The sequence below is a fragment of the Crocuta crocuta genome, unplaced genomic scaffold, assembly GCF_008692635.1.
Source record: "Crocuta crocuta isolate KB4526 unplaced genomic scaffold, BGI_CrCroc_1.0 scaffold235, whole genome shotgun sequence".
Lineage (NCBI taxonomy): Eukaryota > Metazoa > Chordata > Mammalia > Carnivora > Hyaenidae > Crocuta > Crocuta crocuta.
Genome location: NW_027531285.1, coordinates 9945799 through 9963042, shown reverse-complemented (window position 1 = coordinate 9963042; position 17244 = coordinate 9945799). Strand labels below are relative to the sequence as shown.

Sequence of the window (17244 nt, the reverse complement as noted above, 5' to 3'; positions counted from 1 at the left end):
TTTCTTCTCTAGGAAGGTCGCTGGATGTTATATATATAGATTTGCTTAGAAATTTGTAGAAGTATGTAGGATTATGAGATAGAAAGGAGGAGGAAACATGTTTGTGCCTTTCATTAATTCTTGTAACGTTGGTTGAAAATTTACGTTCCAAATACTGTTTGGTGCTGGCTCCTACCTTCTCCACTTCCTTTTCCTGATAAACCTGTCTCTTCTTTTAAATTCCCTTTCAGTTGGTGGCACCTGCTGAAAATCCAAGTTTTCCAATTCCTCCTACCCCCTCGTTAGTCTCTCACCATAGTCTTTACATTTTACTTCTGGAATGTCCTTTTTCCTATTGCCTGGGTATTTACTCTGTATCCTTAAAACTCGTCTTATACTCTCCATCTCCATGAAAGCCAAAAAACTTTTCTTAATTCCTCCATTCCTAAGGTCTCATAAATACCCTTTGCATATATTTGCCATAGTATATGTGTGATATTTTTGGCTTTGCTGGATTCCTTTTTCTGGTCTTTTTTTATTGGTAATCTTTTCCTAAGTTGTCTTAACCTATTCCCTTTTCTCCCTTTAGCTCTAATTTTTCTGCTCCACATAACCCATCCATCTATTTGACTTTTCTGCTTAGCTTTTTACTGGACATCTCAAGCTGAACAGGTTTAAAGCAGAGCTCTTGATATTCTTGCTCTCAAGCATTTTTCTGTCTTGTTCATCCCAGTAAGTGTTATCATGTTAACCGGCCATACAAGTGTACTACCAAAACACCAAGTTCTTGATTTCTCTCTTTTCCTTACTCCCTACATGCAATCCATCAGTAAGTCCAGTGGTTTATACCTCCAGAATTTATCCCTAATTTGATCACTTTTGTCCACTCCATAGTTACCACCCTTTCGTGCATGGCTCATTTCAGTATACTCCAATCTACTCCTTGCTTCCACTGTTGTCTCCCTATAATATGTTCTCTGAGCATTCAGACTGATACTTTAAACTTAAAACAGACACATTTGTTGTTTTGCTTAAGTCTTTTTGGTGGCTTCCTATTATACTGCAATAAAATCTAGACTCTATAATGTTCTTTAAGGCTCTATATAATCTGGCCTTTGCTTTTCTCTTTGACTTAACCTCATAGCTCTTTTATCCTCAGTTTTGCTACCTGTCAAGCTCATTTCTACTCCAGACATTTTTGTTTTGTTTTCCTAAAATGTTTTTTCTCTAGATCCTTATAAGACTTATTTCTCACTTCATTCATATATCTGTATAAATATTTTTCCTGTCAGAATACCTGTCTAAAATAGTCTGTCCTGGGGTGCCTGGATGGCTCAGTTTTTTGTTGTTGTTTTTTTTTTTTAATGTTTATTTATTTTTGAGAGAGAAAAAACAAGAGCAGGGGAGGGGGCAGAGAGAGAGGGAGACACAGAATAAGAAGTAGGCTTCAGGCTCTGAGCTGTCAGCAAAGAGCCTGACATGGGGCTCAAACTCACGGACCACACGATCATGACCTGAGTCGAAGTCAGACGCTTAACGGACTGAGCCACCCAGGCACCCCAAGCATGCAACTCCTAATCTCACAGTCATGGGTTTAGGCCCCACGTTGCGTGTGGAGCCTACTTAAAATTTTTTTAAAAAACCAACAAAAACACTGGAAATAGTTTATCTTTTGTGTCCTCATTCCTTATCCCCCTTTATATTTTTAACTATATTTATACTGTTTGACATTACATTATATGGATTTATAGCTTATTTGAACGTAAGCTACAGTAAGACAGGGACTATGTCTTCTTGATTTAGTCCCCCAGCACCTAGAAACCTGGTACCTAGCAGGCACTATGAAAGAAAAAAATGGACACTAGATTTGTTTAGTCCACAAATATTTATTGAATGTCTCTTCTGGGCCAGATATTGTTATAGGTACTAGGAATTCAGTAAATAAAATACATAGTATATTACAGAAAAACATTAAGTAGAGCAGTTCAAGTTATTGGTGAGTGCCAGTGAGGGTGGGAGTTGTCATTTGAAATATGGGGAGGTGATCAGGGAAGTCCTCACTGAGAAGGTGATTCTTGAACAACGACCAAGACCAAAAGGAGGTAAATAGTGAGACATGATAATATCCTAGGGAAGAGCAGTCACATATGGCAGCCCTAACGTGTCTTAGAAACAGCCATAAGGACACGGTGGCTCTCTTTGGAGTGAGAGAGCAAGGAGAAAAATGATAGGGCATAGGTCAGAGAAGTAATGTTGTGGGGGGAAGGTGAGGGCAGCAGATCAAGGGCCTTTAGGGTTATTATAAGGGCCATCATAAGATCTTGAGCAGAGGCAAAGAATGATCTGTTTTTTATCTACCTTTTTTAATTATTAGCAGGTCACTATTAATACTTTTTATATAGTTCTCTCAGCAGTCCTGAATCACATCTCAAAAATTTTTTGAGGTGGTTGTACTTTCAGAATAATAACAAAAATGACAGTACAGAGTTCAGATATGCCCTTCATCCAGCTTACCCTTATATTAATGTCTTATATAGCCATTGAATATTTATCAAAATGGAGAAACTAACCTTGGCATAATTCTATTAACTAAAATAAAAAAATTATTTAGATTTTATAGTTTTTCCATTAATGTTCTTTTTCTCTTTTAGGATCCAATTGGATCCTACATTGCTTTTAATTGTAATGTATCCTTTGTCTCCTCTATCCTTGTTTTTCATGACCATGACATTTTTGGAGAGTACTTATTAGGTATTTTATAAAATGCTCCTCAGTTTAGCTTTGTCTAATGTTTTGTCATAATTAGATTGAGATTATGCTTTATTGAGAAGATTACACAGAGAAAGATCCCTCTTTTAGTGCACCATATCAGAAAATGCTTGATATATTTCTGATGAAATTCACTTTGATCACTTGACTGAGGTGCTGTCAGGATTCTGCACCGTAAATAATTTTTCATTTTTAATTAAATATTTTGGACAGTATATTTTGAGACTCTACAAATACAGGATCTTATTTATGTGTAAAGCTTTTGTCCACTAGGGGCTCCTGGGTGGCTCAGTCAGTTGAGCATTCGACTTCCACTCAGATCATGATCTCACAGTTTGTGAGTTCAAGCCCTGTGTCATGCTCTGCACTGACAGTGCAGAGCCTACTTGGGATTCTCTGTCTTTCCCCCCTCTCTCTGCCCCTCCCCTGCTCATATACACACTCTTTCTCTCTCTCTCTCTCAAAATAAATAAACATTTAAAAAAATTGTTAAAAACCAAAACCCTTTTGTCTGCTAATTTTAGTATTCATCAGTGTATCTAGGCATGTGGCAGTTTTTACTGTGGTGTCCTAATGCTTATTTCCTATTTCTCTTAGTCCTTTAAAAAAAATTTTTTTAATGTTTATTTATTTTTGAGAAAGAGAGAGAGAGAGAATGAGTGGGGGTGGGACAGAGAGAGGGAGAGGGAGAGACAGAATCTGAAGCAGTTTCCAGGCTGTGAGCTGTCAGCACAGAGCCCAGCATGGGGCTTAAACTTAGGAACTATGAGATCATGACCTGAGCCAAAGTCAGGAGGCTTAACTGACTGAGCCACCCAGGTGCCTCTCTCTTATTCCTTTGTAATTTATTACTATTTTCAAGTTTCATGATACTGCTTTATTATCCATCAAGTTTCAACTCAGGGTCTATACAAATTCAGTCTTTCAGAGTATTATCTCTGGTTTTCATATGTCGAATGTGGACCAGCCCTTGTAACTATAGGACAGGTTGAGCCAAAGGAGCCCTGGCCTTTTGGTTTTAGGACTACATGGACATCCAGAGCCCTAGGACATTGGAAGGAGTCCAGCCAAGAGCTGTTTTTGTGGAGGCTGGGCCAGATGTTAATGAGGAGCTGGCCTCCTTGCTGGGCCTAGGAGGGATAAAGTTAAACATCTCCATTCCACATTGATCATATTTCCATTGGATGGAAATATTGAACACACTTTGGTCTTGGCTGCAGCCATTCCCTCTCCCTTACTGTGTTTGATTCCATCTTCATTAACCCTTAGGAGCCATGGAGCTGGCACTAACTCAGCCAGTTCCCAGGAATGGGCATCAGGTTCTCACTCGGTTCTGTGCTCAGTAACAGCCATCAGCATAGGATATCCCAAAGGAACATAGCCCTCCTGTCCCTGAGCTTAGTGCTTCACTGTTTGTAGCAAGGGATGGGGGAAGGGGAGCCAGCTTGTCTCATTGCTCTGCCTGATTGGGGTGCCTTCCTTTTTTTTTTTTTAATATAATTTATTGAGGTGTCTGGGTGGCTTAGTCGGTTAAGTGTCCAACTTTAGCTCAGGTCACGATCTCAGTTTGTGAGTTCGAGCCCCGTGTCAGGCTCTGTGCTGACAGCTCAGAGCCTAGAGTCTCCTTCAGATTCTTGTCTCCCCCTCCCTCTGCTCTTCCCATGCTCGTGCTCTGTCTCTTTCTGACTCTCAATAATAATAATTTATTGTCAAGTTGGCTAACATACAGTGTATATAGTGTGCTCTTGGTTTTGGGGCTGGATTCCCGTGATTTATTGCTTTGTATGTAATTTTTTTAATAAGTCCATATTGACATTTTGACTCCAATATCAGATGTTGATTCTAGCTTTCTCTCTTTCCTTGTAACCTCATTCATGTTTCATGTTGTGCAGTTCTGTGGATTTTGACAGATGTATAGAGTCGTGTTTATTGCCACAGTTGCATACAGAACAGTTCCATCACCCTAAAATTTCAGTGTGCTACCTTTTTATAGACAACTTCNTCCAGGCTTTGAGCCGGCAGTCAGCACAGAGCCCGACGCGGGGCTCGAACCCACGAACCGCGAGATCATGACCTAAGTGAAAGTCGGACGCCTAACCGACTAAGCTACCCAGGCGCCCCTATAGACAACTTCTTTACAGGTTGAGCAACAGAAGTGCCTGGGTGGCTCAGTCGGTTAAGCATCTGACTCTTGACTTGGCTCAGGTCATGATCTTACAGTTTGTGAGTTCAAGCCCTGTATCAGGCTCTATGCTGACAGACGGAGCCTGCTTGGGATTCTGTCTCCCTCTCTCTCTGCCCCTCCCCTACTTGCTATTTCTCTCTCAAAATAAATAAAAAATAAACTTAAAAAAGCTGAGCAACAAAAATACCAGATTTGGTATTGTTAGTTTTTAAAATTTTAGATACTCTAATAGGTATGTAGTGGACCCCAGATTTTAATAAATCACGGAATTATGACTCATTTGCTTAAGGTTATATGCCGAGGCTAGAAATTGGCAGTCTAGTTTTAAATCCATGCTTTTTCCATTAATCATATTATCTTTGTATTTAATCTCATTCCTGTTTGTTGTGCCTTGTCCATTCCAGTATTTTATAAAGTTCTCAAGAGGAGGAGTCTTTATCTCTCTCTCTTAGTTCTTCACCAGAGTTTTCTATGATGGCATCTCAGAATCCAGCCACATTTTTCAAATGTAACACTGTGTGTTTAGTGTTAATATAATCTTATTTTCATTTGGACTAATTATGAATTATTATAACTCAAAGATCACAATTTGAATATTGGAATACTTTGCACTTAAAATTCTCTTTTGATCAACCAAGAGCTGTGTAATTGTATAGAATAATTTTAGCAGGACTTGTATATTGTCATGGTTGATTGTTATACTTAAATCTACTTATATCAGGAGCTGGCAAACTGTGGACCACAAGCCAAATCCAGCCCACCACCAGTGTTTGTAAATACAGTTCTGTTGGAGCATAGCTGGCAGTTATGTGCTGTTTATGTCTGCTTTCTCACTACGCAAGCAGTTGGTTAGTTGTGATTGACACTGCTGTTGTGTGTAGAGAGAAACAGACTGTTTTTATATAGCCAGCACAGCATAAAATATGTACCATTAGGTTCTTTACATAAAAAGTTTGCAGACTCCCGGTCTATACCCTGATTTCCTTCTGTCAAATTATAGTAGTAGTAATTATTATTATTAAATAATTTACATAATTATTACATAAAGCAGGCTTTCTTATCAGGCTTCTGAGACAGCTATAATCTCCTTGTATTAGAGAAATCCTTAGGCTATAAAAAGTATAAGAAATAGGGAACCTTGAAGTTTCTTTTGCCAAGTTTTATATCTTTATTATTTGGGGGAAATTTTTTCTTTTTCGTTGGGGACTTGAAGCGTATTTTTATTTTTTTTTACTAAAAAAAAATGTTTTTTAATGTTTATTTCTGACAGAGCGTGAGGGGGGAGGGGCAAGGAGAGAGAGACACACACACACACAGAATCTGAAGCAGGCTTCAGGCCCTGAGCTGGCAGCACAGAGCCTGATGCGGGGCTTGAACTCACAGACTGCGAGATCATGACCTGAGCGAAAGTCGGATGCTCAACCAACTGAGCTACGCAGGTGCCCTATTGAAGCATATTTTTAAAAGGAGGTATCCGTAGATATTGCTTTGTTAAGTGGTTTGTGTACATAGCCACACCAAAACATTTTTTAAATAGTGGATTGAATTTTGTTCTGTTTGAACTGGAGATCATTTATTTCTCATACTGGATTTCTGTGTTCAAATTTTGAGACATATTCTGTCTTTATTTACAGTTCCTTAAGGAAAAACAGTAATGCTCTGCATAGTTTACTGAAACGAGTGGTCAGCACATTTAGTAAGGACACAGGTGAACTTGCATCTTCATTTTTGGAATTTATGAGACAAATTCTTAACTCTGACACAGTGGTAAGTGTACATAAATGCGTATGTATGTATTTGGTGTTTTTTAAATTTACAAACTTTTGTCAAGTTAAAAAAACCAGTTGCATTCAAAAATATCTTGGAATGTTTTTTGGAAGTTTGAACTTATAATAGTGTGTGCTCGCTTTGGCAGCACATAAAGTGAACTTGGAATAGTATTTTTTTTTTCGTGTGCCCTTACCCCACTAATAAATGCAAGGTTTTGATTTCTAAAAATGATAGATGTTTAAGAGTAGAATTTACTGAACTCTTTTTAAATTTATTAAACATCACTAATTTGTGAATACTCTAAAACTTGACAACTTAAATAGAGAAAAATATTACTTACAGAGCCTTCATGTTTTACATAATTTTTTTATATTGAGTTACCTTGCCAGGGACACTCAGGGCAGTCAAATTTTATCAGTCTCTTAATCAAGTATTTACCTTCTGTCATTTAATTGAGCATTTACTGATTGTGTTTTGGATATTGTGATTTTGAGGTGATTATAAAGTTTATTATATTAGGGTATTTTGGATCCATCATAGATACTAAGTAAAGATTATTTTCCCAACTCTAAAGTCTTACTGTTAAAATCTAATTAAGAATTTTCTCCTGGAGCACCTGGGTAGCTTAGTCATTTAAGCCTCTGTTCTTGATTTTGGCTCAAGTCATGATCTCACAGTTTTTTAGTTTGATCCCCACATCGGGCTCTGTGCTGATCGTGTGGAGCCTGCTTTGGATTCTCGCTCTCTCTGAAAATAAGTAAACTTTAACAAAAAATAATTTCTCCCATTGTATTTCCCAAAATCTAGTATCTGTTGTGGACACAATTCCAGAAGCCTTTAATAGGCTTGCTTAAAGAGTGTTTGTGATCAGATAAGTTTAGAAAAGTCTTCCCTGATGGAACTTAACTGCACATTACTATAGTAAAAGATCTGAAACTTCCTCAATAAATAGAAATTTGCAGTCTAATCTAGCTTTTCCCAAATGTATTGCCTGCAAAATACTGTGTGTGTGCGTGTGCGCGTGCACACACACACGTGCATTTATGCATATACTATTAACATCTTGTGGGTCTGTATTCTGTCAACACTGGTTTAAAAAGAAATTCAGCTCAGGGGTCCTGTGTGGCTCAGTGAGTTGAGCGTCTGACTCCAGTTCAGGTTATGATCTTACGGGTTCGTGAGGTTCAAATGCTGCATCTGGCTTGCTGCTGTCAGTGCAGCTTCCTGCCCCTCCCTTGCTTGTGCTTTCTTTTGCAAAAATTAAAAAAAAAAAAAAGAAAAAAGAAATACAGCTCATATTTAAGATTTGTGTTTGGAAGGAATTGTGGAGGACTTGTTTAGTTCAGTTTTACCAAAATACATAAAATATGGGATGATTTCATAACACAAAATTAGATTTACTGTTTAGTGTATTTCTCTTATGCATGTAATTTATATTAAAAATATCTATGCCTCCAGTAAGGGGCGCCTGGCTGGCTCAGTCAGTCAGGAGAGTATGAGACTCTTGCTCTTGAGGTCATGAGTTCAAGCTTCACAATAGGCATGGAGCCTACTTAAAATTTTTTTTCACTCTAGTAAGCACTTCTTGGCTGCATGTTGTTTTATAGTTATTTTTGTGTTTTATAGTTTATTTATTGGTATTTGCTTTGTGTCAGATAATACTTTATTAAAGTGATTAAGTTTACCAGATACTTTGATCGTGAAAGATCAGATTTTGATTCTGAAAGATAAAGAGCATATTTAATCATAGGACTATAGCTACAATAAAGAAATTTTAGAAGTTTTTACAGAAGACTACTTATTAGTTTTGCCAGGTCCTATCTGGTGTGTTGCTAATAAATCAGTTTGACACATTTTCTTACACATGTCACTGATTAAACAGTTCCTAATCAGAAACCACTAACCAGTGTTCATTCTTGTTATCCAGGAGCTGCTGGGCCCTGAGGACTGCTAATTAATGCTTTTATTCATCCCTCACCAGTGCATTTCCTTTCCTTACCTCCTTCATTGAGAAGATCAAGGCCATCCTGTTTGGTTTCTAAATCTTTTCACTCCCTTAGATTCTTTCCCTGTTCTTTCCGTTGTTTCCTTCATTAGAAGAGAATGCTCCCTACCCCACCCCACCGCACCCCACCCCCATCACTTCATTGTTATCTTGATGTAGATCTTATACCTTCTATTTGGGACCTTTCCCCTCTCCTGTCTCTCCTTGCCCTTGGCTACTTGATAGAATCTGAATATCCAAAATCAAATTCATCATCTTTCCCCATAAACTTGATTTATCTTTTATCTGCTCTACATTTCTATCGTGATCTTCCCTGACCTTCAAGATAGAAATCAACTTTCTTCCTTTTCATCATTCTCTTCAGTGGCTGTCATTCATGTCAGTTTTATTTATAATACCTTTCATATTTCACCTTCTTTTGTGTTTTGCCACTATTACTGTAGATTTCTTCTTGCTGATTTTTTCATAATGTATTTATTGAAGTATGATCAACGTCTCATAAAATTCACCCCTTTAGTTTTCAGTATATTGTGCGACTATCACTGCTATGTAATTTCAGAATGCTTTCATAATCCCAAAAAGAAGCTCTGTGCCCATAACAGAAACTTCCCATTCCCCCTTTTATTTAGCCCATGGTGATCACTAATCTACTTTTCCATCTCTATATTAGTTTCTGCAAAGATTGCTGGGATTTTTATTGGAATTGTATTGAATTTGTAGATCAAATCTGGGAGTATCATTATCTTAATACCATGTATTATATGGCTTACTTTTTAAAACAGGAAATACTTTTTTCATTACAGAATATAGCCTTAAATACAATTGTTACTGTTTTTTTTAGTTTACTTTATCTCTAGAAAGATAAATTCAGGTTTCATCAGTTCTTTATTATAGTAGGTAGGCATTTTATTAACTTAAGTATCAATCAGTATGTTACATGCCCTGCAAGTGCCAGTGTATTTTATTTTTGTTAAGAAACCTTGCTGCTAGTGAATTGAATATGTGTGTTTAGCTATTTATTATGTGAGTCTTACTCAAAAGAAAATGAATGCATTTCAGACTTAAGCTGATTAACTCTTCCTTAAAACTAGCCATTTGTACTGATGTAAAACCAAAACGCTGAGAGGAAGATTGCAGCAAACAGCTTAAATATCTGTATAAGTTTGGAAGCATCTTTGCAAATTTCTCTGCTCTCAAATTTAACTTGTGTGTGACATTTACAGGGATGTTGTGGAGATGATAGTGGTCTCATGGAAGTAGAGGGAGCTCATCCGTCACGGACAATGAGTATTAATGCTGCAGAGTTAAAACAGCTTCTACAAAGCAAAGAAGAAAGTCCAGAAAATTTGTTCCTTGAACTAGAGAAGCTTGTTTTGGTAAAACAAACAAACAAAAAAACAACAAAAAAAGAAAAACAGAAAGAAAAACAGAAACAAAAACATTTGCTCATTCCTAAGATACATATTTTTCTCTTTTTCACTAGTGCAAGTTTTTCATAGTGACGTTTTTAAATGGTGAACCTTCAGTTGAATAGTTATAATAAAGTTTGAAATAACTCTTTGAATCTTTGAATTAATAATTTGGAGTTAAGTCCTCCATAGTATTATGAATCTTAGGAAGAAGGCAATAGTTTTTGAATTATCTATTTGAATGCAGGATGTATCCTGATACCATTCTCTAGAAATAAAATGACAAATGTTTTTGGTGTTTGTTTTATTTGAATGTGTTTAATGTTGATAAGTTTTTGACGGTGTCCCAAATTTCTTAGTTATCAAAAAATACAAAGTTTTCTACAGAAGAGTCAGTAGATTATGGATATAAATGTTCGAGTTTTACCTGTATCATCTCATTCTGTTTTTGTCTATATCTAGGAACATTCAAAAGATGATGACAATCTGGATTCTTTGTTGGACAATGTAGTTGGACTTAAGCAGATGCTGGAGTCATCTGGTGATCCTTTACCCCTTGGTGATCAGGATATAGAACCAGTACTTTCAGCTCCAGAATCTCTCCAGAATCTCTTTAATAATAGGTAAAACAAGCAATGTTTTGTGGTTGAGCAAATATTGTATATTTAATGACTGAGATCTAACGAGGGCCAACAATGTGTTTTTCTGTTAAGGGCTAGGTAATAAAAATTCTAGGCTTTGCAGGCCACATTCAGCCTCTGTTGCATATTCTTCTACAGCATTTTGTTTGTTTCTTATGGTTTTTTAAAAAACTTAAATAATAAGGGCACCTGGGTGGCTTAGTCAGTTAAACATCCGACTCTTGATCCCAGCTTAGGTCTTGATCTCAGTGTTTTGAGTTCAAGCCCCACATTGGGCTCTGTGCTGGACATGAAGCCTACTTAAAAACCAGATGAAACAAAACTTAAATAATAAACAAACCATTCCTATCTTACAGGCTATACACAAAGCAGGCTGGCAGAATGGGGACCATAGTTTACTGATCCCTGGTCTGTAGGTTATATGCCTCTTGATCTTTGGAGCACTGTACCTTTAGAACATAGAACATTAACTATTCAGTGTAATGGAATTACTCTCAAAGTTTAGAAAAATTAAATATGGGCAGTTTCTGTACACATTGGTACAATGTAATAAACTTGGCTTTTAAGTACTAATTTTACTAACAGTTTTGAGGGTAACGTTTTTAATTGTGCATTCTACAGATTTTGCTGAGAAGATAACCTAAAATATTTGATTTTAGAATTCTGCTTTTTACTAAATACCCTTTCTATTCTAGGACTGCATATGTGCTAGCCGATGTCATGGATGATCAGTTGAAATCCATGTGGTTCACTCCATTTCAAGCTGAGGAGATTGATACAGATCTGGATTTGGTATAAGTAATTTCATTACTAAATATTTAGATAAAACTGTTGTGGGTTTTTTTTTTTTGGTTTCTGTGTATATTGTTAGCACTAAAATAAGTTACGTGTTGTATGACTGTTAAAAGCCCATTTAGGGGGTGCCTGGCTGGCTCAGTCAGTAGAGCATGCAACTCTTCAGTGTATTGTGAGTTCGAACCCCATGGTGGGTAATAGAGATTACTTAAAAATAAAATCTTTAAAAAAAAAAAAGCCCGTTTGGGGACCAGTACTGCATTATTTTCATATCAGCTGCCCACTTAATAGTATCCAGGATATTCAGTATCTTATGCTACTTGTTTTGCTTCTTTCTAGTTAGTGATCTGTATATTTGAGAATGAGAGTTTTTTTCTTTTTTTTTTAGAGAGTGAGAGCAGGGCAGAGGGGCAGAGGGAGAGAGAAAGAATCTTAAGGAGGCTCCATGTTCAGTGTGGAGGCCGACACAGGCCTCGATTTGATGACTCTGGGATCATGACCTGAGCCAAAATCAAGAGTATGATGCTCAACTGACTGAGCCATCAAGGTGCCCTGACAATGAGATTCTTTAGGGGAAAAATTATGTTTTTGCCTAAGTATTCTGAAGCACTTTGTTTTCTTATATTTGTAGGGTATAGAATAGAGAAAAGTATCCCACAGAATTATAATTCATTTCTGTTTTTGGGTTTAAGGAAAGGAATGGTATTGTGACAATCTACTTTTATTAATTCTTAAAAAAATTTCTTTGGGGGTGCCTGGGTGGCTCAGTCGGTTAAGCATCCAACTTCAGCTCAGGTCATGATCTCACGGTTCATGGGTTCGAGCCCCACGTTGGGCTCTAGCTGACAGCTCAGAGCCTGGAGGCTGCTTCCGATTCTGTGTCTCCCTCTCTCTCTGACCCTCCCCTGTTCATGCTATCTCTTGCTCTCTCTCAGAAATAAATAAAACATTAAAAAATATATATTAAAAAAATTTTTCATGTTTATTTATCATTGAGAGAGAGAGACAGAGCATGATCATGGGAGGGGCAGAGAGAGAGGGAGACACAGAATCGGAAGCAGCCTCCAGGCTCTGAGCTGTCAGCTAGAGCCCAACGTGGGGCTCGAACCCATGAACCGTGAGATCATGACCTGAGCTGAAGTTGGATGCTTAGCTGACTACACCACCCAGATGCCCCAACAATCTACTTTTAATTTGGGACAGATGTAAAGAATCTATTTGTTAAAACAATATAGGTACAAATGGGAATTTGCATTCTTAAACATAATGCTGAACGTGTAAGAGTATAAACATTTAAAATTAAAAGCACACTGATTTATGTTTCTCAGAACTATATTAGGGAGGATGATTTCTGCCATATATTACAGTATTATGTTTTTTTCCTTTCTTTTTTTCTTTTTAAAAAATTTTTTTAAACTTTAAAAAAAATTTTTATTGAGAGAGAGAGAGAGACAGAACATGAGCATGGAGGGGCAGAGAGTGGGAGACACAGAATCTGAAGGAGGCTCTAGGCTCTGAGCTGTCAGCATAGAGCCTGATGCAGGGCTCGAACTCACGAGCTGTGAGGTCATGACCATGTTGCTTAACCAAATGAGACACCCAGGCACTCCTTCTTTTTCTCTTTTAATGTGGCTACTACAAAATTTAAACAGGAGTGCCTGGGTGGTTCAGCTGGTTAAGCGGCCAACTCTTGTTTTTTGGCTCAGGTCATGATCTCATGGTTCGTGAGATTGAGCCCCACACAGGGCTCTGCATGGATAGCATGGAGCCTGCTTGGAATTCTCTCTCTCCTGTCTCTGTGCCCCTCCACTCCCCCTAAATAAATAAATAAATCGTAAAAAAAAAACTTAAACATACACATAACTCACATCACACATTATATAGGACAATGCAGTTCTAGAAAAATTCCTCCCGAACTAAGGCTCGAACTAACAAACTGCAAGATCATGACCTGAGCCAAAGACAGACGCTTAATCAACTGAGCCACCCAGGCACCGCATACTTTTTTTTTTCTTGGTCAAAAAAATAAATATATTTGGATATTCCTTGGTCCAAAAAGTGTTAGTATTTATTATATGCAATAAGAGTAAAAGAATTATTTACTTCACATTTAAAATATATTTAGTATATTTGAGAGCTACTTTCCCTTTTAAACTATTGCGTAAAATCTGGGGCGCCTGGGTGGCTCAGTTGGTTAAGCATCTGACTTTGGCTCAGGTCAGGATCTCACCATCCATGAGTTCGAGCCCCACGTTGGACTCTGTGCTGACAGCTCAGAGCCTGGAGCTGCTTTAGATTCTGTGTCTCCCTCTCTCCATCCTCCCCCATTCGCACTCTGTCTCTTTCTCTCAAAAATAAATGTTTAAAAAAGTTTTTTTAACATTGCATAAAATCTGATTTAAATTGCATTAAAGAATTAATTTCTCAGGATGTCTGGGTGGCTCAGTCAATTAGTGGTCCAACTTTGGTCAGGTCATGATCTCGCAGTTTCTGAGTTTGACCCCTATAGCAAGCTTGCCGGTGTCAGCGCAGGGCCTGCTTCATACCTTCTGTCCCCCTCTTTCTCTGCCCCTCCCCTGTTCTCTCCCTCTCAAAAGTAAATATTTTTTTAAAAAAAAAAGAATTAATTTTCTCTTGGGGTGCCTGGCTAGCTTAGTCAGTAGAGTGAGCATGTGACTCTTGATCTTGGGGTTGTGAGTTAAAGCCCCACATTGACCATAACACTTGCTTAAAAATTACGAAAAAGGGAGCCTGGGTGACTCATTTGGTTGTCCTCTCCGTCTCTTGAGTTCAGCTTGGGTCATGTTCCTAGGTTGTGGGATTGAGCCCCATGTTGGGTTCCACCTTGAGCATGGAGCCTGCTTAAGATTCTTCCTCCTTCTGTCCCTCTCCTCCACTAGTGCTTGCTCTCTCTCTCTCTCTCTCAAATTAAAAAAAAAAATTAATTTCTCCTTTACTGTAAATTGTCAATGATTCTTTAGAACTTATTTCTCTGGAAGTAAACTTAGACTGGACCCTCATTAAATGCATAGAACTTTGAGATCTGTGGCACAGAATCCTTTTATAATAGATAATGTTGACTATACAGGGCTTACAAAGTGTGTTATATTCAGATTCTTTGGGAAAAGTTATGGAGTTGCTGCTTTGTTAATTTATATAGATAAATTCTGAGTTCCTTGTCAGATAGCAGAGGCCTCCCAAAATTGACAGCCCTTCTTTGAGAAGGAATGCCACCCTCTTCCATCCCCCGAAAATGCAGCTGAATTCCTAGGATTTTTCTTTAACTACCAATTATGTTGCTTTTTTGAAAGGATGAGGGAAAGGGGTTCCTGACTAGCTTAGTAGTAGAGCATACAACCCTTGATATTGGGGTTGTGAATTCAAGCCCCATGTTGGATGTAGAGATTACTTAAAATCTTTAAAAGAGTGCGAGGGGCACCTGCGTAGCTCAGTTGGTTAAGCATCTAACTCTTGTATTCATCTCAGGTCATGGTATCTCGTTTGTGGGATCAAGCCTTGTATTGGGCTTCTTGCTGACAATGCAGAGCCTGCTTGGGATTCTCTCTCTTCTTCTTTCTCTTGCTCTCTCTAAATAAATAAACTAAAAACAAAAAAAAAAAAAAAAAATGAGGGAAAGAGGCAGACCTATAATTTATTTATCATGAGAGTCAAATATAATTTATAGGAAATAGGAATTTTTATAAATTTTACATTAATAATTATAGTTAAGATGTATTTTTCATTTTGTTTCATTTTTATGTCTTCAGGTAAAGGTTGATCTAATTGAGCTCTCTGAAAAATGCTGTAGTGACTTTGACTTGCACTCAGAATTAGAGCGCTCATTTTTGTCAGAACCATCATCTCCAGGGAGAACTAAGACTACTAAAGGATTCAAACTTGGGAAGCACAAGCATGAGACCTTTATAACTTCAAGGTAAAATTTTTTCTACTGAAGATCTTGATTGTGGTCATGGAAGCTTATTTATTGCAATGTATTTTAAGATAGACACATAACTATTAGAGAAAGAAGGAAGTTGACATAATACTTGAGTCAAGAATATTATTTGGAATTGTTTTTAAGATACTACTTTGGCCAGGGTATCCCTGGCAAATTTGTTACGTTCTTCTACTTTATGAGAGTTTGGAAGGTTTGAACAAGGTGAACTGGATGGATCATTTTAAATAATTGTTAGTCATATCATAAAATGTGAGTACCATTCTTAGCTAGTTTTGTTGTCCATCCCTGGAAAGTAATAGAGGTATTTGCAATGTTAATACAATTGAAATAACTAATTGAAATGTCATACTTTTCAGTACTGCAAAGACTGACTGAAATATTCACGAAATAGGAAAAAGAAGAAAAAGTTTTCATGAAGTGTTTTTGTTTTAACAGTGGGAAGTCTGAATACATTGAACCTGCCAAACGAGCTCATGTTGTGCCACCACCAAGAGGAAGGGGCAGGGGAGGATTTGGACAGGGTATACGACCCCATGATATTTTTCGTCAGAGAAAACAGAACACAAGCCGACCACCATCCATGCACGTGGATGACTTTGTTGCGGCTGAAAGCAAAGAAGTGGTCCCTCAAGATGGAATACCCCCACCAAAACGGCCACTCAAAGTATCACAGAAAATTTCTTCTCGTGGTGGATTTTCAGGCAATCGAGGAGGACGGGGTGCTTTTCACAGTCAGAATAGGTTTTTCACACCACCTGCTTCAAAAGGTAACTATTTATGTATATTTTCTAGTGGGTTAGAATATTGGGATATCAGCATATTGAATATAAGTGATTAAAACGTAAGTGATGCAGATGAAGTACTTTTCAGTTAGTACAATTAAGCTGCTTCCCAGACCACTGGTAATTATTTGCTGAATACTTTATTGGATAGGAAAAAAAAAGGTTTTTCTTTTTGAGTTTAAATATTAAAAATTTTTTTTTTTAATGTTTGTTTATTTTGAGAGAGAGCGAGCGAGCGAGCAAGCAAGGGAGGGGCAGAGGGTGAGGGACACACAGAATCTGAAACAGGCTCCAGGCTCTGAGCTGTCAGCACAGAGCCTAATTCAGGGCTTGAATTCACGAACCGTGAGATCATGACCTGAGCTGAAGTTGGATGCTTAACTGACTGAGCCACCCCAGGGGCCCCAGACAAAATCTTTTTTAACTTAATATTTAAGTCATTGCATGTTTAGTGATAAGTTTAAAAGAAGTCAATTGGCTAATTATTTTCCTTTTTATATTGAGAATTGTGTTTATCCTTTCTGAATAGTATATATACACGTTGTCACAGTTCTACTTACCAACAATTTCCTTAGGATTCTTGTATATAATTAATCATTGATACTCTTATCTGCTTGCTTGTTGACATTATATTTAATCTGGTTTTTTTTTTAAGATTTATTTATTTTAAAATTTTATTTTAGAGAGACAGAATGTGCAAGAGGGGAGAGGGGTGTAGGGGGAGAGAGACAAAATCTTAAGCAGGTTCCAGACTTAGTGGAGGGCCTGATTGTGGGGTTTAATCCCACAACCTTTGGATATGACCTGAGCCGAAATTAAGAGTTGGATGGTTAACCAACTGAGCCACCCAGGTGCCCCTTAGGATTTTATTTTTAAATCTCTATACCCAACATAGGGTTTGAACCCACAACCCCAAGGTCAAGAGATACACGTTCTACTGACTGAGCCAGC

General features: G+C 37.6%; 1 protein-coding gene across 2 annotated transcripts in view; it reads left to right on the top strand.

The window, feature by feature from the left end:
* Window positions 1-17244, top strand: part of VIRMA (vir like m6A methyltransferase associated) — a 60460-nt gene that overhangs the window by 41119 nt on the left and 2097 nt on the right. Inside the window, exons 17-22 of one of the 2 annotated variants that reach the window (XM_077771354.1) lie at window positions 6568-6700; window positions 9932-10084; window positions 10580-10740; window positions 11454-11550; window positions 15321-15487; window positions 15947-16278. In XM_077771354.1, coding sequence (XP_077627480.1) covers window positions 6568-6700; window positions 9932-10084; window positions 10580-10740; window positions 11454-11550; window positions 15321-15487; window positions 15947-16278 — 1043 coding nt within the window. The remainder of the gene's footprint in view (window positions 1-6567; window positions 6701-9931; window positions 10085-10579; window positions 10741-11453; window positions 11551-15320; window positions 15488-15946; window positions 16279-17244) is intronic. The other variant, XM_077771355.1, reaches the window with a different exon arrangement.